Consider the following 26,993-nt stretch of genomic DNA (forward strand, 5'->3'; position numbering starts at 1 on the left):
CCTGCCTATTATAGGAAGGTGAGTGGTTATCTGTAATTGCGGAGGTGGAGCGGTCCAGGGGTGCAGCAGAGGCTGACATCGAGACTTTTTGCCTGCAATTGGGCAACACCCTCCAACCACCCCTGAAAATAATTAGAGGTGGAAAAACGTGGAGGAGGCTGGCGATTTCTTTGAGATCTGCTTCCAGTGTGTCACTCAAGGTTTTCACCGTCGCAACCTTGGATTTCTCACTACCTTGTTTCTCAGTGCCCTCTGGGAAGCAATGTCCTCATTTGATGTCTTGTACAGTTTGGCAGTGGGGCAGGGGCGGAGCCAGATGTTATAAACATTCGCCGCTCAGCCCAAACCTAGGGGGGTCCCGCGGCAGACTCCTCCGGGGAGATTTTTTTCCCATTTACAGCAATTATATACAGCAACTATTTTTCAAGCCAATTGATAATAGAATGCCTAAAAGCTGTAGATTATTTGGGAAAAATATATGATAGCTGCCAAGGGAAAATATCATCCTGTAGAGCTTACATCCTGTTTTCTATCTGAAGCCCAGTTCAGACCAAAGATTTGCGACGAGACGAGTTGAAACTTGCAACTACTTGCAACGCACCGGTCTGCAGCGTTCTGAAAGCTGCCAGTTCACACCAATGCGACGAGACGGTGTGTCATCTCCATAGCAATGACTCTTTGTACTTCCGTCCTAACTTCCAGGCTTTTTGTAGCTAAACATTTAATTTTTTGCGTCTAAATATGAATGTGGATAACATTAGTGATAGTGAGATGCTCGCTACAGTTACATTTCTAGTGATGAATCGACGAAAACACACTTTATTTCTCGGATGAAGCGGCTTTGTCCTAGGCGCTCCCTCTCTTCAGTCACTCTTGTGGTATATTTCAGTTGCAGCACTGTGTTGTCGTTGTATGGAGAAGGAACTTCGTAGACACTGCTCTTGGTATAAAAAGATTTATTATATCAGAGTTTTCAGCATCAATTTACAGACCCATGGATATCTGGAGAGACGACCGACCCAATCTTCAAAATTTGTTGCTCTAACTTTTCTTTGTGTGAACAACGTATATATCCTATGCATTGTATCAACATAGGACGTAATTTTGTAAGTATATCATTGGACGGATAACTAACCAATCAATGCCTGTTATCTGGCACAACTCCAAAAAAGGTCTCTTCTGTCTTGGGGGGACCCCTACTCATGTTAACAATTTCCAGATGTTCTCAGTAAATGTAGAGTAAAGTTCATAGGACTCCCTTATAACAAACCTTTAAGCAAAGTTTATAGAAAGTTATAGAATGGTCATATACTACACTCTCTAGCTCGCTCGACCGTAGGTGCATGCGGTCGCACGTTGCGACTCCGTTAACAGTTTGTAATAGAAATAAAATGGGTTATGGATTATATTATTGTAGCTGACTTAAGCTGACTTCGCTATTGGCTGTTGAAACAGGTGAAGTCCCTTACATTCTAAAACCAGCCTTTGGAGACTTGACCAGCTGAGTTGCAGCCATTACATCCGCTGGTTTGAGTTGAGCTGAGACCGGCCGGTTCAGACCGCTGCAACTTTTCTCTGCAATGTTCTAAAACGGTTAGGTAGGAAGGTAGTCTTGTCGCGGATCTTTGGTCTGAACTGGGCTTAACTGTTCCCCAACTGTCTTCATCATTCTGACACCAGAACACAACACATGTTGAGGATGACTCATTTTCACTCCTGTCACCTAAAAAGAGGCAACACTTGTCTGTTTCTATTTTTAAGTTACATAAGTAGGGTAGAAATTTGGCATAAACGGCATTACTAATCTTTAAATCTTTTCTGACATTGTGCTGGAGTAGAGTTCACTCAATAAATGTTAAACTGACAAATCTGCTGCATTTTAATCGAAATGTCATAATAATCTGCTCTAATTGGAAATCCAAGTATTCAATACATTAATTAAATATAGTAGGCCAACAGAAGACAATTTACTCAATCATATTTGATTTAGGAATAGCAGAGTAGTAGTAGCATAGATCAATTGAAGGTATTTTGAAAACCTAAAAGATTCTGGGCTTTTGAAAAAATACATTCAGAGCTGGAGCCCCAGATCCCTACCACCCCCTCCGTCCCTGATGCTGACTAGGTGTTAAATGCTTTGTGATTAACCTAAGTCACTGGCTGGATGGGGCCGAGTGGCTGCCCGCTGCACTCACTTTCCCAATTATTGTTCTTTAAGGAGAGTGCGTCAGATTTATGGCCAGTGAGAGGAGAGTAGTATCCCAACAATTACACCGGACGCTGGAATTAAATTGACAATTTGTAATCTTAATCATCTTAACCCTCCTGCATCCAGGGAGAGGCACAATCAGCCAGGCCATGCCTCGGAGGAAATCAATTCACAGACTCTCTCGTCTCTTTCCTCTCTCTCCTTTTCTGCCTTTCCCGCTATCTACTCGTCCACCTGTTTCTCACTTTCTCCAATGGTTTGAACGTTTTATTCTCTGACTCTCTTGCACTCACTCCATTTCACTCTTTTTCTGCACTTACGGCTTTGTTTCTCATCAGTGACCCTCTCTCCTTCTCTTCTCTTCAGCAACTGACATCTTACTTGGCAGAGATTTCCATTATCTAAGGAGTGGAACCATTTACCAGGGTATGGGCTTCAGTCGTCTACTATGGCTGACTAGAGGCCCATCTCTCTATTGGATCTTCCATCCATCCCCTTTTTTTTACCACTCCAGGCTCAAATTAGACTGATGACAGGTCTGAGAACATGTTCACACAGTGGTCCATGTCCTTTTACTGGCAGCCATAGACCTTTACCTCTGTTCTCAGCCATGACAAAAGTGACTGGGTATTTAGCTTGATTTAACCAGTAAAGTTGACTTTGCTCTTCATGTAGTCTATATCCACAACGTTCATTTTCAGAATTGCTCCAGTGCCACTGGAAAATCCGCCGGATGTCACTCTTTTCGGCCGGATGTCCGTTACCTTCCGCTTTCTTTGTGTTGTAATTTTAAACTGGTGGATTTCTGAGGACTATGGTTAACTGCTCCTCAGATCTCTGCAGGGTAAATCCAGACAGCTAGCTATATGATCTGTCCAATCTGAGTTTTCTGTTGCACGACTAAAACAACCTTTGAACGTACACATGTTCCACCAAAACAAGTTCCTTCCCGAGGCTATTTTGCAGAGGCACCGTGACTCTGTCCAGCGCAAGACAATTGTGATTGGTTTAAGGAAATGCCAATAAACCAGAGCACGTTTTTCTCCTATCCCTGAATGCTGTGTGGACTAGCCAAACCCATAGACAGTAAAAGAATGAACACAGTGATGCCATATATTTCTATTGAGACCAGTGAAGTCACTTTTCCGGTGAGGGCTGAGCGTTACTGCGCAGCCTCAAACTGAGCTTGAAGACGTAGATGTGACGTGAGCAACCTGTCTGAAAGTTGTAAGTCTTCTGGTAGCTGTGCCAAGAGAAATCTCAATCATTCCGAATCTTGCAGAGACGGAGAGCGTAGGTATATGTAAGGAGATAACATAGGCACAGGCTAATTATTGCTAACTAAAATGCTAGTTAACATTAATTATTAAACTTAAACAGTTAATGTAAGTCGAAACTGCCTGCGAGCTTCTCCTTACTATACGGTAATTTCTCTACTATGCGACAGTAAGTCGCGTGGTTATGACACAATCGTTACCTATTTTTACAAAAATGGCTGCTACAAAGCCATAACGTGAGATACAAGGTAATGGAGCCTTTTATACATTGTCGTGTTTCTTTAGAAATAAACAATGGACAAATAGAGTCTTTAAACGCTTCAGATGTTAAGTTATTCACTGTCAAAGTGACGCCAAAATGAATGGGAGTCAATGGAATGCTAACGGGAGGTGATGGCTTGTTAGCCTACAATCTCTCCATAGGAGGTACGCTTTCCAGACGCTCGCTTACCCCCTTGGCCAGACCCTCATCCGCAGCGCTGTGGAGGAAGGTCTGACAAAGGGAGACTACTCTTCATTTAATCAACAAGCAGATTCCATTCATGTAAATCATGTTGATACTCGTATACTTATACAGTATGTTTAAAAAGTACAGTTTTAAAAAATATGAAAATACACAAACAATTGGCTAAAGTGTGCTTAGTGTGCCTTAAGGATATTTGCCCAAAAGCAGTTACAATTTTCACACAAGGTGGAAACAAGAATAACAGTCTACAGCTGGGGCCAGCAGTTAGGTTCAACTGGGTTTTTCCAGTTTTTCTTTCAGCATTGTTCAATGGGGGGGGGTCAACCTCATTTTAGAGTATTTTATTTTAAAGTGTCAATTTAGTTTGGCAGGATAAACCCCTTGAGATGTCTCATATCGTTTTCAAGGGTGTCCCAAAGTTGTTGTTTTTTTTAACAATAAAAGATTTATAAATCAGGTTGTTTTTATGTAAATGTTATCCAAGAAAAGGGTAATTGTACTCATAAGTAAGGGCAGGCAGCAAAACGTTTCCACTCATCTGGCCAAAAATATTTGATTATGCAAAATGAGTTGCTCTACGAGACTTAACTGTATCGGTAGGTTATCCACACTCAATAAACTGACCAGTTTAATGGTTGAATGAAAATGCTTTTGTTGTGCACCATTTCTGTTAAACTGCCACCTAGTTGTGTTAGAGATGCAAATTATTATTATAATGCTACAATGTCATGTTTATCGGGATTTACACAACCCTTGCATTCATATAGTCACCCAAAGGAGAACCAAAGGGCAGATATTTTTGTTGGAGGGCCGGATTTGGCCCATAGGCCACTATTTTCGCACCAAATGGTCTACAGCCATGCTAACCCTCTGTGAGGCTGTTCTTAAGCACAGAGATGTTTGAAGCTAGATGCTTATGTCAGCTAACATGCTCACAATGACAGCACTAACATGGTGATGTTTAGCAGGTGTAATGTCTACCATGATCACCAACGTAGTTTAGCATGTTAGCATGCTAACACCTGCTATTTAGCACTAAACACAAAGAAGGCCTACAGCTGAGGCTGACGGGAATGCCATAACTTTTGCAAAAATAATGTTATTGTAGATTACCTTTTTTGACCTGAAGATGGCATCAGAAAATTACCAAAATAAAAAAAAAGTTACAATTCTTTCTGGGGGGGGGGGAAATAAATGTCTGTACCAAATCAAATCACAAATTAACGACAAATCAGAACATCTACCAGACCACTAGACATACTCCCCAGAAAATTCCTCTGCTCAGTATTTCAAGATAGCAATATCCAACTTTGTTTAAAAAACTTTACCTTGAGCTTTTCAATACCTCCAGGCCTATATCTAAGCCACCTTTTATCTCCAAGATTTTTTGAGAATCTGGTTTTAAAGAAAGCTGCAGTGCTCATGGAAACCACAGCACTGAAAACCCTTTGCGTTCAAAGATCTTATGATGAATCCAGAAACAGTGAGTGCTCTGTGATTACAACATTAGGCCACAAATGATTCCAAGTTTTTTATAGGCTTCAACTATGGGTTTGGTTTCTCTATGGCTGCGCTGTCATCCTACCTATCAAATAACAGAAAAAGTTGCGTTGGTGCATTGAATGGCGCAATTCTAGGTATGAATCATCACTTTTTAACAGATGTAAGGGACTCAATGTCATCAAAACGTCTGTGACAATAGATAAATCTTTTTAAGTAAAGTGAATCTGATGCTCCCCTAACAAATACTGTAAGATGAATCCATGAATTAAAAACATTTTACCGTAATTGTGCTTTTTTAATCCAAGTTTAAACCTTGATCAGTATTCCAGTAATTTAGTCTTTTAAAAACATGAAATGGTTCCTGCCAGTCAGTGACACATAATCCCACAGGCTTCTTATATCCTCTCATCTTAATTACCGTAATGCTAACAAGGCATGACTCAGCTCTGGCAATATCCTCAGTGCTTTTGTTCAGGACTAAGAGACCACATCACTCCAAATGTGTAATCCTCACTTTGGTGTAAATTTTGGAATTAATGAATAGGGTTATTTGATACGTTTAAGGCTGATCAACACTTTGCTTATAGATTATACTTCAGTACTTGTAACCTATGAGTCAGTGTGCCGGCTCTGATCCCCAGATACAGCTGTGCTCTTTTTGGCTGCTCTGAAGTCTGGGCTAAAGATGAAAGGTGACCGGGTTTCTGCTGTCAGGGCCCCTGGGTGCTTGAGAAAGATAGACTGGCTGGCCTCTTCAAAGTCGCTTGCCAAGACCCATGCAAAAAGACCTGACTTTTAGTTAATTTCATGTCAATACTTAAATGGTAGCTTTTTCAACCTGGACCCTATTTTCCTATGTTTTTGTGTGTAAGTGAATGATGGGAATAATAATCTTTAAAATTGGTCCAGTAATAAACAATCTACAATATAAATTATTGGGCAATTGCAGACCTTCAATTTACATCCACAAAAGTGCTTAACCCACCAGACTCCATGTATATAAACAGTAATTTTAGCATCGTAAAATACACTTCATTCAAAGTCGACAGAAACAAAATAAAACTATCAAATGCTGTCTCGGTTCGTCTTTCTACTGTTCCAACAATCACCACTCTGCTTTGGTTGAAATAAACACATAATTTACAGATTTACATGTGAGAATATGCTGGCTCTAGACACGCTAAAAGTATTGTTTATCTGGAGTCTGGTGGATTTAGCAATAGCAATCTCTGAGCTGTTTCTCGTTAAACAAAAAGGATTTTACTCTTTAACAAAAAGGTCTATCTCCGTAGGGATCCTTTCTCTAACGTAGTCAGACTAAACTGACTATGCATATTTGCCCTATAGGATTACATTGCAGCCTGGTTTGCGCCTGCAGGTCACAGCGTTCCTGCTCAATACTAGACCAATTTCAAAGATTTTTGTTCACATTAGTCACTTAGACACCAATGCATAGGCAAAATAGGGTCCAAGTTGAAAAACCCTGAAATTAACCTTTAAGCTGTGAGTTTTACAAGTAATACTGTTAGTGGTTGTAGAGAACGTTTTATGAACTGGTGTTGGATATATAGTAGGCTGATACTGTATATAGTAGAAGCAGAACATTTTATAAAGAAAAAGATCTATAAAACCCAGTAAACATAAATGATCAATTTCTACCAAAATCCATGCTAAAATACTTAATTTGTCTCTCTTTTCACCAGGGCATTCTGCTGTTCTGTGATTACCAGGCCTCTACCTTTGATATGGCAAAGCTTCCCAGCTACAGGTTTGAGGCCATGGACCACTTTGCCAAGTGCTTCCTGATCTTGCGGCTGGAGGCTAGCCAAGTGGAGGGAGGTCTCCACATTGCCGAGGGGGACAGCAGGGGTTGGAGGGCAGTGCGTGTGGACTTGGTGTCGCCACCTGTGGATCGTTACGCCTTTGCTCTCCTGGGCTGGACCGGCTCCAGGGTATGAAGGTTAAAAATAGACTGAATGACAGTGAGCAGTTACTGCTCACTGTCATTCAGTCTATTTTTAACCTTGGTGGAATCTTTCGTTTTACAAAACAAAAGGAAAATGTAGAAGTTATGATACATGTCCACAATGGCGTTTTTTGACCACAGGGATGGCCCCGCTTCCCAGCATTAATGCTTGGTGGGCTTGCCAATAGTGTCGCATTCCATTCCCAGACCTTCCTTCACAGCGCTGCGGATGAGGGTCTGGCTAGTCCACACAGCATTCTGGGATGGGAGAAAAATGTGCTCTGGTTTATTGGCATTTCTTTAAACCAATCACAATCGTCTTGGGCGGTGCTAAGCGCCGGACAGAGCCACGGTGCCTCTGCAAAATAACCTCGGGAAGAAACTTGTATTGGTGGAACGTGTACGTTCAAAAGTTGTTTTAGTCGTGCGAGAGAAAACTCAGATTGGACAGATAGCCTAGCTAGCTGTCTGGATTTACCCTGCAGAGATCTGAGCAGCAGTTAACCATAGTCCTCAGAAATCCACCAGTTTAAAATGCCAACATAAAGACAGTGGAAGGTAACGGACATCCGGCCGAAAAGAGGGACATCCAGCATCCAATTTCCGGCGGCAACGAAGCAATCCCAGAAGTGGAGTGTCGTGGATATAGACTAGCTTGCCACTAGGGTTTTCAAAACAGACCAACCAAGCCTTTTACGCTTATTTTCGAAAACAGTTCAACGAGATGTGATTCTGAAAACATTTTATGCGAGAAATAGCCTATGCAGTTGCTGAATCTGTCTTCACTTTGGAGTAGCCCAGACCTCAACTTTATGCAAATGAGAATCAGGCCACTCGACACCCGCTTCCCGAAAGTTGCCTGGCTGCTTACATTGACAATAAATGGGAAGCGTGGAAATGACGTTTGCCGGTGGACGTGTACCATTACTGCCTTTCAGACCAATCATTGATGCTTAGACACAAGAACAACATCAAAGTCCAGGTATTCTTTAGTCTTTGGTAGTCTGGCTCTAAGGAGATATACATTTTAGACAACTAAAACATCATCTAAGAATATAGAAAGATATAAAAGTTCAATTTCAATTTCAATTTCAATTTAATGTTGTTGTATTGTCATTCAGCATGTTAGACACACAGAGAACGAAATTCGCTCTCAGGACCAGCAATATGACAGTGGCAGTAATTCATTAGCCTATGGTAAAAAAAATAAGGTTTAAATATAGAATAAATAGGATAATAAATTAAATCAATTATTTAAAAACAATCAAAGTGACAAGTATTTCAGGGCATCAGTAGTCCATAAAGTGCATCAGTGGTCCATAAGGTAAAGTGCATACAGTTCAATAAAACGCATGCAGTTCTTTAGGGAAAAGGGATGGAAGCAGCACACAGTAGACAGTTTAGTTGACAGTCCTTGAGTTCACAAGCCTCACCGCCTCTGGTTAGAAGCTACGCTTTAGCCTTGTGGTCCTAGCATTAAGCTGCGCATCCTCTTGCCGGAGGGGAGGGGGTTAAACAGGTTGTGTGCTTGGTGAGAGGGATCTCTCATGATGTTGGAGGCACAGCTCCTGCATCTTCTGGCGTAGATGTTATCCAGGGAAGGGAGACTGCAGTTTGTGATCTTTTGAGCAGATTTAACTACTCTCTGCAGGGCCGCCTTATCCGCTGCAGAGCAGTTCCCATACCAGACAGTGATGGAGAATGTCAGTGTGCTCTCCACCACACACCTGTAAACGGAGGTGAGGACAGCAGGACTGAGGCCAGCCTGCTTCAGCCTTCTTGAGAATGTTAGCCGTGTTGGTACTCCACGTCAGGTCGCTAGAGATGTGAATCCCCAGGTATTTGAGTGACGATACCATCTCCACCTCAGCTCCTCCGATGATGAGAGGTGATGGGGTATGCCTCCCACTCCTAAAATCCACAACAATCTCTTTGGTCTTATCCACATTGATACTAAGGTTATTTCCTCTGCGCCAGCCCACCAGATTGTCCACCTCCTGCCTATACACAGACTCGTCGCCATTGGAGATTAGTCCAACGACGATACCTGGCAGAGCAGTCATGTGTGAGGAGCGTGTAGAGGAGGGGGCTCAATACACATCCCTGAGGCGAGCCGATATTGAGCACAATGGTGGATGATGAGATGCCATGGACCTTAACAGACTGCGGCCTGTTTGACAGGAAGTCGAGGACCCATTTGCAGAGAGATGGTCTAAGTCCCAGGAGTAGCAGTTTATTGACCAATGTCTGCAGACTGATGGTGTTAAACGCAGAACTCAAGTCCAGGAAGATCAGTCTGGCGTAAGTGTCCCTGTTCTCCAGGTGGGTGAGAGCAGAGTGGACAACAGCTGATACTGCATCAGACACAGACCTGTTCTTCCTGTATGCATACTTATGGGAATCCATATTGCTGTCTATGTTGTCCTTTATGTGGGCCATAACAAGCCGCTCAAAGCATTTCATGACTATAGGTGTGAGAGCCACCAGGCGATAATCATTCATGCTTTTTGCAACTGAGTTCTTGGGCACTGGGATGATGGTTGATGTCTTCCGGCACACAAGAACAGCAGCTTGAGAGAGTGAGAGGTTGAAGATATCTGTCAGCACACTGGTAAGCTCCTGTGCACACACCTTCAGCACTCGTCCCAGGATGTTGTCTAGACCTGCCGCCTTTCGGGAGTCGATCCGCCGCAGTGCCCCAGTCACCTGCTCAGCAGACACACTGAGGGGAAACTCGTCTGGGGGAAACATGGGCCTGATGATAGAGTTAGAGTAAAAGTCAATACAAAGTCGGGTGCAAGTGTACAATATTATATAAAAAGGTCTGATATGAAATACCTTCTATGTTATGGGATGAATAGGTATAAAGTCAGCAGGAAGAAAATGGCATTAAGGCATCCCTATTTCCTTTCAATGCAATAAAAACAGATAAGTAAAACCAATATTTGGTTACAGACTATTGATTCTTTTCTTCCACAGCAGTTTGAGAGAGACCTGAGGAGGTTCGCTCGAGTGAAGCAGCGGATGATTCTGGACAACCACTGCCTGTACGACAAAACCAAGGTTAGTGCAGCATTAGATTCTCAACAACTGGGACTGATTCCTTAGTCAATCACATAATAATGTGCAAAAAGGCAGTTCATATTTATAAGATTTATATTCCAAGTGGTGGGGTTAAAACAAGAGCCAACTTAGGATATAATTGCTGTAACATAATTATTTATTAGACACATATTTGACTATATAGAGCAGCTAAATGTAGCAGTTTAAAGTCAAATACTACCACTGCATGCTAGAAATTCATTTTTTGGTTGCAATGTACATGTATAGCAGACACTAGGTAGATAACAAACTACTAATAATATTTCTGCAGCATGGCCCACTTCCCTGTCTTCTATCCATTGCTCAATGTTTCAGCAAAAGATGCCAAAAAAAAGCAAGAAAATATAAACAGCTCACCATACAAGCTGCAAGTAGAAGCCACATATTCATACAAATTATTTGGCTGGGTATATGATTTGGAATTTGATGTTGTGTTATGAGTTGAGTATCCCTTAAAATGTGTTTAGACTAAGCTGGAAGTTACTATGGCTACCACTGCCAGCAAAAAGCATGAGGATCTGTGTGAAATTGTCAAATAGCAAATGCGTTCAAAGGGGATGACAAGAATCTTTTAGTGAGTTATTGCTGATTCTTTTTCTCTTTTAAACTTATCTGTGCCACTTCCTTTTGGGTGTGAGACATTTTCCTGTCTGTATTCAATACAATTAAGGCAAACTAGAGGCATTTCAGTTTGTGGGGATGGGACCTTCTTTTTTGTTGTTACCTTATTCTTTTAAATATAGGCACCCATCATATACACTATTTTGCAGTCTCGGCCACGTTATGTGTAGCTTTAAGAGTAGTGTTTCTGTAATGTATCTTGCAACAACTTGTGCAGCTGCATTGATCTCATCCAAGCTCCAAGCCATTTCTGCATTTTTCTGTCAACACAGTCTCACTCCCATGGCATCAAAAAGAGACGCTTGGTCAGGTACCTTTGGCGTTTGTTATTGAGGCAAAAAGTCTCCTTCAGCGTCATCTTTAGATGCGCTTGGTCGGCACTTTTGGAATCAATTTTTAACGCTCTGGGTTGGACGTACGTTTAACTGACAAGCGGCACAGGAACAGACAGGGTTAGGTTTGGGAAAAGATCGTGGGTGGGGTTACAAAATGTACTTTTCTGTGACACGCCGGAGAACGGGACGACGATCTTTATAAACCAGGCTACTCTGAGGGAGGACACAAGCTAAATGCTTTGGCCTGTAAGTTACTGCCAGTGTTAAATAGGAGAGAGAGAAAGAGACACTCAGTGGGTCTGAGTGCGCTCATGAATCTGGATAGTGAATTACTGCCAAAGCATTGGTCCTCAAAGGTTTTTGAAAAGATTAGGGTCGGCGTTTGCAATACCACAGCATCATAAAACTTAGACAAATGATCTCAAATTATTCAATGCAATATGTGTTTCCACTCGGAGCGAGCAGAAAGTTGATACTGGAGCGAGAACAACATTTTTAATTATAGCGCAGTGCTCAGTGGGAGGTGGGCAGGGTTTGGCGGATGCAATGCTCCATCACACACACACACACAAATGCATTCGTATACACATGACTACATCAGAGCAAGTTGATTGAACAAAATCCATCTTAATGTTTCAATATATGAAAGTGCAAGCTTGTTAACGTAAAGGTAATTGCATTGGGGAGTCCAAGATTCATTTACACGTTTGCAAATTAAATAAACCACATCTTTCCTTACACAGTGCTACAAAGGCACACAGTAAAGCAGAGAAAATCTTTTTACAGAATAACATGTACAATATAATTGTAATTGTTAATAAGCAATTAACTCTTTGCTTGCCTGCACTGCAAGAGCTAATTAGGTTTTGTTTAGGAACACCTTGCCTTTGTTGATGTTGTTAATTGGCTTCTGGAAGGATAAAACAGCTCCTAGGTTTTCATCCAGGACTTAAAAGTCTCCTTTAGTGGTGATAATACTACTATGTTATTCAAGATGGGCTGTCATATTTGTAACCTATGGCAGTCAGACCTTCGTGTCATGTGAGATATTTTCAGCCATGCAGAGAAGTCATTTTCCACATGTAACAATCAGTTTTGACAGTAGGTTTGATGAGATTGGAGGGGTGACAGAATGTCAGTTAACTTTGTTATATTTAGGGTTGGGTATCGCTTGGGTTGTTTCTGATACCGGTGCTAAAACGATACTTTTAAAACGGTGCCGGTGCCTGAATCGATACTTTTAAAAAGATAAAAAAAAAAAAAAAATATGTATATATTTAAAAAACAAAAAAGGAGCACAAAACGACAGTCGGCGACATTTAAGAACGGCTTGTTTATTACTAAGGCCACAGGGTCAAAATTAAAGGATTTATTAAAAATGTAATAACAATAACTTATAACAATAACTTATTTCACCAGTAAATTGCTGGTAAACGACAAAAACAACCACTAGCTGGAAAAAGGGTATTTTACAATAACTTTGAATGCACCACGAGGCTGGCGAGGCGAGTTTCAAGTGAACGCACTCTCTGTGTTCAGCAGCTGCAGACTGTTACGTCTCGGTGTTGGAATCCTCAACAGTGAAACAGTGAAATACAGTCACACCGTTTAACGTTAGCTGTCAGCATTTTAACCGTGTTTAATCCAGCTGCTAGCTAACGGTAGGCTAACGTTACCTGCTGCCAAGTGTATTATTATTATTAATTAGCGTCACATGCAGCGACGTTTCGGTTGCCTCTAACGTCTGTTTCAGAGCATCAGAGGGCAGCGCTGGCATTTCAGTAGCACCGAAATGAGGCACCGAAATCCGCGTTATTATTCGGTCCAGTAGATACCGGTTGTTAAAGCAATACTATGTAACTTTTCCCGCTTCGGTACCCCTACAGGTTGTGTCATTGGAACTACAGCTGTAGCTAAAAGTTACATAGTGTTGCTTTAAGGCACCGGTGCCGTATTAGCACTGGGTGTCGGTACCCTACGCTAGTTATATTCTTCACTCTTTCATGTTATTAGATATAACAATGATAACCCGGACTATGATGGAATATTTATTAGCCCGGACAGACAGCATTCAGGGATGGGAGAAAAACGTGCTCTGGTTTATTGGCTTTTCTTTAAACCAATCACAATCGTCATGGACGGTGCTAAGCGTCGGACGGAGCCATGGTGCCTCTGCAAGATAGCCTCGGGAAGGAACTTGTTTTGGTGGAACATGTGTACGTTCAAAAGTTGTTTTAGTCGTGCGAGAGAAAACTCAGATTTGACAGATAGGCTAGCTAGCTGTCTGGATTTACCCTGCAGAGATCTGAGGAGCAGTTAACCATGAGCAGTTAGTCCTCATAAATCCACCAGAGTTTAAAACTACAACACAAAGAAAGCAAAAGGTAACGGACATCCGGCTGAAAAGCATGCATCCAGCGGAATTTCCGGTGGCACCCGAGCAATCCCGTTAATGGAATGTCATGGATATAGGCTATGTGTATCTCAACTACGGATCTAATAGTAGCCCAAAATACACAACACTTTTACATTCACAAGAACAAGTCAGGGAGCGTGATTAACACATAATACATGATAATAACAACTGAAGACCAAGAGTGAACAAGAATTAAGGTTTGTTTGAAATTTGTTGCTCAATCAATCCCCTATAGAGAAGCAAAGTTCCTCTCCTTCGGGTGGACCCCATGGGACGTTATTTTGGAAAGAATATGTAGGGAGAAAAAAAAAACTATTTTTCAATCTGTTTGAATTGAGTCATGAATTACACATATCATGTTTGTCAATTTAAAAAAATAATTTGAAGTGAAGAAAGTCTCAGTTTGTGGTAGGTTTGTGGTGGTACCACTTAGTTTTGTGTGAAACCGCTCAGTGAACTACATCTCTCGTCTCGCACAGTATACATCACCTTGCTTGCTGCTCGGCTTGCTCGCTAGCTAGCTAGCTTAGCTATTTTTCACAACACATCTAATGTAATCGTACCTGATGTGTTTCATCCAGCGTCTTTATTATCAGCTGGGAAGCGAGAGAACAAGTGACAAGTTTGCCGGTGTGAAGCTCAAAATGGGTGGCTCCGGCAGTCGCCATCTTGGCAGTGCCTGACTCTGCCTAACTCCCGGCTAATTAAAAAATGGGCAAAGAGGTGGAGCATGGATGGAGCTGAGGCGGGTCGAATGAAAGCTACACCACCTCTGACGACCCACCTGTCATTTAAAGCGGCCATGCCGTTATGCAAAACTTTAAGCCTGAATATAATTTAAACAATTGTAATGAAATTAGCTATAATGACCTAACCGTTTTTGTTTTTGTTTCAGGCTGAAAAAAAAAAAATGAAATGGGTGGATAATGCGAGTCAGTAACACAAAAATAAGCATGGGGCATTTGGAACATAATAACAATAATAATAATAATAATAATAATAATAATAATAATAATAATAATAATTTTATGCAGCGCTTTAAAAGGTACTCGAAGACACTTTACAAGGTAAAAACAAAGAAAAACATCAATAACAACTAGAGATAAATATGAAAACGGTGCAGCAAAACAGGATAGAAACAAATGGAAACAGCTAAGTTGGTTACAGGTTACCCCTGTGCATGTTGATTTCTACTTTAAAGTTGGGCATTTTAACATGGAGGTCTATGGGGATGGACTCCCTTTTGGAGCCAGCATCAAGTGGCCCTGCAGTTTTTGGCACTCACGCATTGGCTTCATTTCTCAGACCTGGAGGTTGCTGCTTGGTTCTATATCACTATCAATTTAAATATCTTTTGGTCTGTTTGGTCTAGACTAAGAAAGCATTTTGAAGACGTCACCTCGCACTTGCAAATATTTTGTGTCATTTTTTAACAGGTTTTTTTAACAGACCCAGAGAAGTGATTTTGCCCAAATCAGTTTCGACAACAGGTGTGATGAGCTGCGAGATGAAAGATGGCAGCGATTTTCACATTTTCAGCCAGACAAGTCAGGCCGTTTGAATGTCGTGTAATATGATTAAGATTTAGCTGAAACCAAGCAAATGCTAAAAAAAGGTTTGCTTGAAATGTGTTGATGAATGACTCCACTTGCAGTTTTTGTATTACATCCAAGTCATTTGTATGTTGTACATCAGCTGAAATTGCACAACCTCAGCTTTCTCTTATCCAAACGGCTCTCTGATTTACAGCTATCAGACAGTGAGATACACTCCTGAAAGCACAAGTGTGTGTGAGAGTAAACTTAAAAAAAAGATTGACACTACTCTTCAGCTGAGGGACTCAGTTATTCAGCAGGGATAAGTTTATAGTGCTGACAAGACGACAACAGAAAATCCAGGGAACCATCAATCTTTGTGACAGGCATCTCCGAAGCTTGTGTTTATCCTATCCTCGCGACTATTCATTGCATCCTGTAAGGCAGCCTCAGCTCATTTCCAATGCATAGGGCAGAACGGTGAGCCATTTGAGTTGCGAGCTGAGCCGGAGAATGGTGTAAGGCGTATCGGCGCGGCGGATCGACAGGGGCGACATCCTGTCACCGCAGTGTCCCGTCAGACGCTCCCCGGGGGACAGAGGTCAGAGTTGCAGGGATCACCGGGTGGCATCTTCCTGACAGATATTATACACAAGCAGCCAACTCAGATGGTGTTTATTCAAATGCAAGGGCAGAGCCAGGCTTGCTGACGGTGCAGCCATCCGTGCACTGGAGTGGACAGAGGGAAATCACACACCAACACATCCTCATTCTTACTGAAATCTTGCATATGTTTGTTGAGAGTTTGATGAGGTAAGAAGGTATGTTCAGTTGTGGAATGCAACTAAGTACATTTACTCAAGTACAAATTTGAAGTACTTTGTACTTTACTTGACTCTTTTCTTTTCATGGCACTTTCTACTTCTACTCCGCTACACGTTAGAGAGAAATATTGTACTTTTTACTCCACTACATTCATCTGACAGCTACTAGTTACTTTACAAATTAAGATTTTTGCACACAAAACACATGTAGTTTATAAAATACAATGTTTTATTATAAATTAAACTACCCAACATTATGTTGCTGTATGCCAAAGTGCCATGTCCTTGTTTTCCCCACATAATTCCTTTGCTATGGTAGAAAATCATAAAAGCGTGCAGAGTTTGACAACTGCGAACTTACCTGCACATGCAAAAGTGTATAAAAGGTATTTCAGAGGTACAACAGTGTGTTCAGACAGTAAACCAAGAGGAAGGCTCAATACTGTAGCAATACAGTATACCTGCTAATCTGGAACACAATAAACAAGCAGCAGGTGTACCACTTTCTAAGATATAAGAGTGAATAAGATGAATATTTCTTCTAGCGATGCACTGTTTCCATGCTGTATTAAAGTCCAGCTGAAATGATTAGACCATTAAACACTTAGCTGATTGACAGAACTGTTTGGATCGTTTCCAGTTTTTCTGCATTGAGTAGTTTTATTTTTAATATTTTAAGTACATTTTCCTAATGATACTTACATAACATTTTCAATGCAGGACTTTTACTTGAAGTATTTTTTTACAGTGCGGTATTAGTACTTTTACTGAAATAAAGGATCTCAATGCTTCTTCCACCACTGGGTATGTCATACACTTTGAAGAAAAGTAGATTCTATAAAGTGACAAGGGTGAGGAAATGTGACCACACACTGACTTACAAACTTACAGCACAAACTTTCAGCCTGTTGGAAATTATAAAAGTGCTGGAAAACAGGCCAAACTGTTTATGTACGCGCACTCACTCGATTAAGCAGCGCCATCACTTGCCAGGCGACAGTTTCGAGGTCAGCAGAAAGCTTAGCAGGGTACATTCAGACTGAGTCGCACAACAGTGGGACCCGTTTTTCATTCTCCGCACCCCATCACCGTCATAATTAACATAATGAAGATCAATTAACTGTCCCGTTGTCTGTCCTGTCACCCCCGGCTCACGGCGCCCTGTTTGCTCTCGCTTCTCCGTGGCCAGGACATGAGGAGTGCCCACTGACGTTAATTGGCTCGACGTATTGTTGAGGACGGCGCGGTAATGGCGCTTTTATCTTTTCCCTGTCCCTTGTAATTGGCCAGTGGTTTTGGAGAGATTTGACACTGCTCGTGTGACTGGTGTCAGAAAAACATGGGAGCGATGAGCGCTGGTGTCTGATTAAAGGGGGAGACATCCCAGCTCAGGACCAAAGGCGGTCATTTAGAGGACTTTAATCTTGTGGCTTTCAGAGAGGCTCTCAGCGGATACAAGCTGGTCTCTGTCTTATTATAAAATGCTTAAAAAAAAAGATTAGAGAGCTATACTATACTAATGATCTCCTCCCAATTAAGAACAGGCTCAGGGGGAATCGTCCAATCGCCGTGGGAGAGTTTCTGGACAACCGCCGACACAGATACGCAACCACTTAGGGTTCATGCACACCAAAGATGTTTTCCTGTTTGAAGCATTTACTTTCAGTCATTGAGATTGCTTGCACAGGTAGACATTATGTAATTGGAACACAGGTGACACCAGAGGAACAGTAGTGAAATGGCTGAAAGTGCAGGTTCTGGTCCATAGTGGGAACATTATCCAAACCAATTTCAGGGAATGACCCCACAACACAAGGCTTTATGGGTATTAGGAGATGGGTGCTTCCTCGTGCTCATAAAGGCTCGCATAACAAAATGAACAGACTGGAACCTGTGCTGAGTCAGGGCTGAGTCGTACACTTCCTCCACCATTTTCTTCTCTACTTTCATTTCCTGCAAAATCCTCTTCAATGTTTTTTAGGCCAGTTGGACCCCTTAGTTGTACGTGAGACAGAGCAGGGACCCCCTACTACATATTGTATAAAATGAAGTTGTATAATAAACTGGACCTACAATAACGTGTATTGCGGCCTAAAACCTTTACACATACCTTTTTATGGTGCATACAATACTAAGCTATTAAAATAATATATATATATATATATATATATATATATATATATATATATATATTCATATACAGTGTTGGGCAAGTTGCTTCCAAAATGTAATACATTATAGATTACTAGTTACTGTCGTTTGAGAGTAATTAGTTATATTACAATATTACTGTCTCTGAATTGTAATGCGTTACACTACTTTTGCGTTACTTTTGAGTTACTTTCACCAAAATAACAGGGATGTTTGATTTGGCACCTAGCTTGTGAATTTCACCACCAGATCAATAAAGTCTCCTCTTTATCCACTTTAATACATCGTAGATTATTCATATTTTGTATAATTAATATAAATATGCAAAGTAACTAAAGCTATAAAAAATAGATAAGTAAAACGTATAATAGGCAAGTAGGAGAAAATGAAAATACTCAATTAAAAGTGCGGCATTGTTGTAAAATGTTTGTTTATAGCACTTGAATAAGAAATTCATGTTGTTTAGTTTAAAACACTCTAAATGAAATGTTCAATTATAGTGTGATTAAAACTCACTATTTACAGTACTTGATTTACAGCTGATTTGTGAAAAGGTAGCCCACACAACCTTATTTAACAGTAATTTAGTTTTACTGAGAACCGTCACAGGAAGTGCTTTTATTTTGAAGTAAGCTACACGGAAGTTGTCTGTTGTGTAGCCTACTCTTGCTAGCTTACTGAGATGAGGCTCAAGTTGTTCACTTTCTTGTGTGTAAAACTGCAACGTATTGAGCAGTAAATGGTCACAGTAAAAGACAAGCGTTTTTGGTCATCATTCGAAGTAAGGCATGGATACCCGACCCGAGCCCGACGGGTCCCGACGGGTCCCGACGGTACCCGACGGGCCGGGCCGGGTTGGGACAGATATTTAGAAATGATGGTCGGGTTCGGGCCGGGCTCGGTCACATCAGCGTGATAAGGCATTTGTTGTAAAATGGTGCTACGGCTCCTTTAAGAGAGCTCCGTGTGTGTGTGTGTAAAGTGGGCAGAAGAGAGATAGAGAAAGAGGAAGCAGATGTGTAGATGTGACCGGAGCAGAGTTGGTGGAATAAGTTTAAGTTTTGTACAGTGTGTGCGGTGTCCGAGATAAACCCCAGACTGAAAACCAAGTTCATTCATCTGCTCAACAGAAACGGGATTTTAACCCAGACATTATATAACGTCGGCCCTGGAGGTAACGACTCTCCCCTGGTTTTCTGACCACGATCGGAATCGAAGCAAGCAGGAAAGGTTAACACATTGAACATTTTAAATTAAAAAGCTTATTAACGTGCGCTTGTTCCCCCGTGTGCGCTGATGCACTCATCTGTTGACATTTCCGAATGCCTTCCAGTTGCTTAATAAAAGCGGGCTTTCCACACAAACAAACATATATGTGTCATTAGTATGAGAAAAAAAAACAACGAGATTTTAACTGTGTCGGGCTCGGGTCGGGCTCGGACATAAATATCATAATGCCTGACGGGCTCGGGCCGGGTTCGGTCACGGCTCTGTCGGGCTCGGGCCGGGTTCGGACAAAAAAATTCGGCCCGATCCAGGCTCTAATTCGAAGCCATTCCACTACAGGCATAGTTACTCTCTACGGCTGATAAAATGCAATGATATTTACGTGTAGCAAGCCTCAGCATTAATTCCCGACATGTTTATATCTGTCAGCCGCTGACGTACCGTCACCTGTTGGGACCATAGACTTATTATTATTACTTATTAGCAATAATATTATTATTAACAGTCTATGGTTGGGACATACATGCTGTCCGTAACTTCTCTGGTTCTGGCTCTGACCACGGGAACAGAAACAGGACAGCTCACTTCAACGCAGCGTAATAACTCCTGAAAATAATATCCATCTCGCAATGTATCAGTCTCTACAGTCATCTCAACCATCGAATACAGCGACAGGAAATAATACGGCTTTTTTTTTCCTGTGAAGAAATGTGTCGCGGTGTTGGTGAATTCTTAAAAAAAACAAAGCACCACTAAATGTTGCGTTAAAATGCGTTGTAACTCGTGTTACTGAGATTGTAACGAGTATAATATTACCGAAATCTAATTAGTAATGCGTTATATTACTGCGTTACAGCAAAAAGGAACACATTACTGTAATTGCGTTACTTTTGTAACGCGTTACTCCCAACACTGTTCATATATTTATACATCATGTGGCACAGTTTCTGTGGATGGCTACCTTACCTAGAGGCCAGGAAGCATACTGTTATGTTATTATCATCAATGTATCTTTGCTAATAATATGATACACTAATGTTTATGTGTATTTTCAGACATATTTAAATTTTTGCAAAACATTTTTTTAAATGATTAAACAATAACTTGGTGGCCCCCCTGCATTAACTTTGAAGACCCCTTAAGGGTCCCGGACCCCCTGTTGAAGAACCCTGCTCTAAACTGGCAGGATGACCAGGGAAATAAGGAAAGAAATAAGGATCTACATCACAAACTGAAAACTATCTTTTATTATCACTGTATCTGAAGAACTATAGGGATTAGACAATTTGTCAGAAACAGTTTTCACATCGACATTTTGTTGTCTGTAGTTTTCAGTTATATTTAACTTTTTATTAATAGCCATGATATTTAATGTTTAATCTCCACGCTGCTTTAGTATGTGAAGCAATCGCGTCACAGTGCCATCTGCTGGGATCTCAACTTCGTTCAGTTTCTGTAAAAAAATAAAACCGAAATGATTCATGTTCGTATTTATTTTCTTTTTTCATTATTTAATATAGGCAATATAGTTTCAGTTTACAATTTAGTTTTTATTTAGTTTCAGTTCACAAAAAATATTTGTTACCTGCCAGTGCTGTAGTACTCGAGATCGGTCTTGGTCTCAAGACCACTATGAAGGTCTCGGTCTTGTCTCGTAATCGACCACATTTTTACTCTTGGTCCCAGATAAAGGGGACTCATTTTATTTCAAGACCAGTCAAGACCACAACTGCAGGGAAATCGATTAATTGCTTGTGCATTACTGTAATCGGATGTAAAACTTCCTGCTTCAAGTGCAACCAATAACTTTTTGAATTTGAAATTTGTTACTGTTAATAACAATAATAACAGACCCTTTAACACACACTCCCAAGAAAGTGAATGCTGGAAACAGGAGAAAAAGCTCTAGCCTTCTGTCACTGGTCTAGTCTTGGTCTTGGTCTTTGTCTTGGTCTCAACCCCTCAAAGTCTTGGTCTTGTCTCGGTTTTGCCCTGCCCTGGTCGTGGTCTCAACCCCTCAAAGTCTTGGTCTTGTCTCGGTTTTGCCCTGCCCTGGTCGTGGTCTCAACCCCTCAAAGTCTTGGTCTTGTCTCGGTCTCGATACACTCTGGTTTTGTTCTTGACCCGGTCTCGCCCTGTCTTGGTCTTAGTCTTGGTCTTGGTCTTTGTCGTGGTCTCAACCCCTCAAAGTCTTGGTCTTGTCTCGGTCTCGATACACTCTGGTTTTGTTCTTGACCCGGTCTCGCCCTGCCTTGGTCTTAGTCTTGGTCTTGGTCTTGGTTTTGGTCTTGGTCTCAGCACCTCAAAGTCTTGGTCTTGTCTCGATACACTCTGGTCTTGTTCTTGACCTGGTCTCGCCCTGCCTTGGTCTTGGTCTTAGTCTCAACCCCTCAAAGTCTTGGTCTTGTCTCGGTCTCTATACACTCTGGTCTTGGTCTTTACTTGGTCTCGGTTTAGGTGGCCTTTACTACAACACCTTTACCTAACTTTATTTTCGTTTTAGTTTAACCCTGCTGTGAACCAGGAGATCGTTCAGACCCCGGCGTGATCGATATGACTGCACCTCCACTGTCAGCTTTGAGTTGGGACACCCTGCTAGCAATAACTGACATCTAGGCGTCCTCTAGAAATACACTGCTGACTTGTAGTGCCACCGGCACTTACAACCAGCATCAGTATCTAGCCAACACAGTTACATTTTAACTGTAGGTCTGAGGGAGTGGTGTCGGCTGGGGGAGAGGGCCGAGGGAGGGAGGGGGGTCTCTGTGTGTGTGTGTGTGTGTGTGTGTGTGTGTGTCCTCTGCTGTAAGTCTGAAGGTTTGTGATAATTAATATGTGTAGTGGGCTTGATGAATGAGGACAGGTGGAGGATTTCATCATGCCTAGACAGACTGACTCCCTCTCTGGGCAGGAGGGATCCATGACCTGCCCAACACCTCGAAAAAAAAAAAAAAACACAACCGTCTATGTGTGGCAGGATCTACCCTTGAAATTTACTCCGTGTGTATGTGTGTGTGTGAATACACAGCGGTGCGGCTCAGGTGCTGCAAACCTTAAAGTACACCTGTTAAAAATGTGTTCATGTAAATGCAATTCCGTTTGTCGTTTGTTCTGCCTGTTTATGCATACTTTCACATGCCATGTGCATAAAGTGTGTATACACTGCGAGTGGGAGTGTGTGTTTCAGTATGTGTCTTTCTCAGAGGGTAATTACTCTGTGTCATCTGTAGGAGTGTGATTAATGAGGTTCTGGTCAAAAGGCAGTGAGCATAGATGTCCTGGCTTTGGTCCTGAAGCACAGTTACTGATATGAGGAGACCATTTATATTCTCTCTACCTGACACTCCTCCGGCTCTACACCAAATGGTATCCCAAATACAGCAGTTTGCCTATGTAATATCATTTACGGACAACAACAAAGTTTTTGACAACTTAGAATTATAGAATCTACTGTACACTTTTTACTGTACATTTTTCTTTCTTTTCATTCCTTTATTGCACGTAAAATGTAAAATTTGTGTAATATATTCACATGTAAAAAAACAAACATGGCCTGTATTTATCAAAAGAATTGCACTTATCCTACACTCCTTGTGTAGTAATTGCACTCCTCCATTGTTTATTATTTAACAGGGTTTCCACAGTCTTAAGAAGTCTTTAAACAGGTCTTAAGCCGCCTACACGATAGGCGGCAAAACCGCTTTACGCCGGCCGTTCCATTGATTTCCTATGGGGAGGGCGGTGGCGCCCAACTAGGCGCTGCTCCACCCCTGGCGTCGCGCACCGCTCCGATTTGCCGCTTTGCGCTGTCTCAAAGTTGAAATTATTTCAACTTTGACCTAGTTGCCGCTGACCTTTCGAAAGCGCAACCAATGAGATAACAGCATGTCGTTACCTAGCAACGGGAAATAGCTTCCTTGCCACCCTTGATGACGAATACCTTCGCTGTGCTTTCTGCGCTCTACCTAGAGAGCAAATTGCGTATCATGTGTAGGCGGCTTTAATGTTCCTATGTCCATGTACCTCTAATGCTCATTGAAATGCTCTCGCAGCTTTAGAATGTTTTTTTTAATTTTTTATTCTGTGGTGGTTCTAGTTCTTTCTTTCGCTAGTCCAACAAACTACAAATGCAGGTTAGACCAACATGCAACTTATATTGCAGCCAATCTTGTATGATCTGTATTATATGTTGTTGTCTTTGACCTGAAATAGGTCTTTGTGATGTGTTGCATGTTTTAACACCAAGGACCATGTTGGAAATAAGTGTTTACACTTTAACATGCTATCCTTTGGATTATGTTGTTTGTCAAATCCAAAATAAATCAAATCAAATCAAATCAAATCAAAAATCAGCTTTTGTTTTAATTGGTGCAAATCTCTTTCGGATACCGCTGACATATAGGTTTTAATTTCATTCATAATGGTCTTAAAAAGGTCTTTAAAAGTCTTAAATTTGACTTGGTAAAACCTGCAGAAACCCTGTTTAAAAAAAAAACTTTAAACAAAAATCTCTTTTCATTGGTGTGAAAACCTTACAGAATATCAATCTACATGGAAAAATGAATAACAGATGAATATCAGCATTGCATATTAACAATATATAAATAAATAGCTATGAATAAAATAATAATAGGAAATTGGCTTAAATGAAAACAAAGGAAACCCAAACTGAAGCAGGAAAAGGTATTCTACTGTTCGACTGACGAGAAATCATTTTAAAAGGAGAATTTAGGAGCCCAATGACTGTGAAGATGCATATGAAGTGATTGCAAATCAAATCAAAGCTGTCTTTGTTCTTGTTGTTTGATAAATGCAAAAGAGAATGGTGGAACATCATATCAAGTGTTCAAATCAAACTCAAATAATAGGCTAAAACTGCTCTTCTGAGTAATACATATTGCTTCATCCTTACCTATTATATTTTCACTCTGAAGCATGTTTCACAAGGTGTTTCTGTACTGCAGTCACCCAGGATCTACTGTTCGCCAATTTAAGATTCCTCTGAAGCTCTCTTGAATTTAAGAGCATTTTCAAGTCATGATTGATTTGATAAAAAGCTTTTATTCTTACGTTTCTGAGTAAAAGTGAAGGATCATTAATCACAAATATTACAGATGCAGTACAATACATACTCAAAGTCATGGACCAGTGGCATGCAGCAAGTCTTCACAATAGCACTTAATAAGCACAATACTCAGTTCTTAAGGGTATAAGTAGCAACGTCTCTGCCATATGTGGCGGCTGCCAATAATAGCAGATATGGCACAGTACTTTGCAAGCTGTTTAGCCCTATTTTTGGCCATCCCATGTTGCAGCCCTCTTACTACCAACACACACACACACACACACACACACACACACACACACAAACTAACTAGATTATTTTTAGCATAAATTCAGCATGAAGGTCCACAGGAGATTCCTTTTAACATTTAAAAATGACATATGAACATAATTCTGCCGCTTGCTCTCGCAATTTTCCCCGACAAGCATAAAATGTTTAATTTAAAAAGCGATCACAAAGTGAAGATAGTGCTCCACCACTTACTTCCTCTCTCTCTGTCCAGCGGGGTAGAATTTAATACAAAGCTCACTGTCAAATTACGACATCTTGGATGTAGAGTGCTCACAGCGCTCTCTCGACCCCCCACCCTCCCCCACCCTCTGAGCAGTGGATGAGTGGACAATAACAGGGCAATTGCACTGGGCTTTGGGGAGTGGCGGTTCTGAACGCTCCCCGGCCCGCCTGCTGCTCACACAGGCAGTGTTTGCGGCGAGGATGGGAGCCGCCTGCGAGCAGTGGTGGAAAAAGTATTCAGATCCTTTACTTAAGTAAAAGTATTAATACCACACTGTAAAAATACTCTTGTTACCGAAGTAAAAGTATGTAGGTGACATCAGGAAAATGTTTCTTAAAGTATTAAAAGTAAAAGTACTCAATGCAGAAAAAACCCTCACATTTTAGAAACTGGAAACGATCCAAACAGTTCTGTGATTGATGGTCTAATCATTTCAGCTGGACTTGTAGGCTTATATATTGTTGGGTAGTTTGATTTATAATAAAATATTGTATTTTCTGAGGTACGTGTTTTGTGTGCAAACATGTTAATTTGTAGAGTAACTAAAGCTGTGAGATTAATGTAGTGGAAGATTTCCCTCTGAGATGTAGTGGAGTAGAAGTAGAAAGTGGCGTGAAAAGAAAAGACTCAAGTGAAGTACAAGTACCTCAAATTTTTACTTAAGTACAGTACTGGAGTAAATGTACTTAGTTACATTCCACCACTGTCTGCGAGGAGGCCCCTCTCAGCGAGAACAGGGAAGGGAGGAGAGGTTTAATTTAGCGGATGGCGGCACAGGGACCCTCAGGGCGTCACATGCTGTAAGACACACACACATACCTGAGCGTACGTTGTGACAGACAAGTGAGCCGAGGAAGGCGCGGCCCCTGTCCTCCAAACATCCTGCTGGCAGCTTGGGAGAGCTGGGAAATTAGCCTTGTTATTTTTTTATCCTTTTTTAAAATTTATTTAAATGGAGTGGTGTGGAGTCGGTGGGGGAAGGTTGTTCGCTTACCATTCACATTTTCAAACGTTTTCTTCTCGACCTTGGTGGCACGTCTGTTCCTGTGAATTCTAATTAACGGAGGTAGATGGATAGACCTGCTGCAGCTGCATTTGAAAGATGAGGGATACATTTTGATGTTTTCCCTTTTTCTTTTTCAAGGTTAGAAGTTAATCCAGTGCATTCAGTGATCAGTGTGTGGTTATTAGCTTTCAACCTAAGCCAATCTATTTGTATTTAGTAGGGACGGTTATTTCCATTATCTGTTTATCTGTTGATTATTTTGTCGATTCATTAAATAGTTTTCGGGTCTATAAATTTGTCAGAAAATGGTGAGAAAAAGGTCGATCGGTGTTTCCCAAAGCCCAAGATGACGTCCTCAAATGTCTTGTTTGATCCCCAACTCAAAGATATTCAGTTTACTGTCACAGAGGAGTGAAGTAACTAGAACATATTCACATTTAAGAGGCTGGAATCAGAGAATTTTGACTTTTTTGTTTTGTTCTTGAAAAATGACTCAAACTGAGTAATCGATTATCAAAAAAAGTTGGCGATTCATTCAATAGTTTGCAACTTATCGATTAATCGTTGCCGCTCTAAGTGCAATAGTGAAAGAATCTTTTTATTGGTGATAATACGAAGAAAGGAAAGCAAATCCTGGGGAAACAAATATGATTCTAGACTATTTTAAAAGCATGCAGAAATTTCATGCTATTTTATTACCATTTCTGTTTCCATTATGAACCTTTAGCTGGCAGTTTTTAATCCAATGCTGCATAACAAGCAAGAAGAAAACTAAA

General features: G+C 41.1%; 1 protein-coding gene across 2 annotated transcripts in view; it reads left to right on the forward strand.

Moving 5' to 3' along the window:
* dntt (deoxynucleotidyltransferase, terminal) overlaps positions 1-26,993 on the forward strand; it is a 115,518-nt gene that overhangs the window by 57,792 nt on the left and 30,733 nt on the right. The window contains exons 9-10 of one of the 2 annotated variants that reach the window (XM_031296858.2): positions 7,159-7,407; positions 10,401-10,484. In XM_031296858.2, the coding sequence (XP_031152718.1) occupies positions 7,159-7,407; positions 10,401-10,484 (333 nt within the window). The remainder of the gene's footprint in view (positions 1-7,158; positions 7,408-10,400; positions 10,485-26,993) is intronic. The other variant, XM_031296859.2, reaches the window with a different exon arrangement.

The sequence above is a fragment of the Sander lucioperca genome, chromosome 15 (assembly GCF_008315115.2).
Source record: "Sander lucioperca isolate FBNREF2018 chromosome 15, SLUC_FBN_1.2, whole genome shotgun sequence".
NCBI lineage: Eukaryota > Metazoa > Chordata > Actinopteri > Perciformes > Percidae > Sander > Sander lucioperca.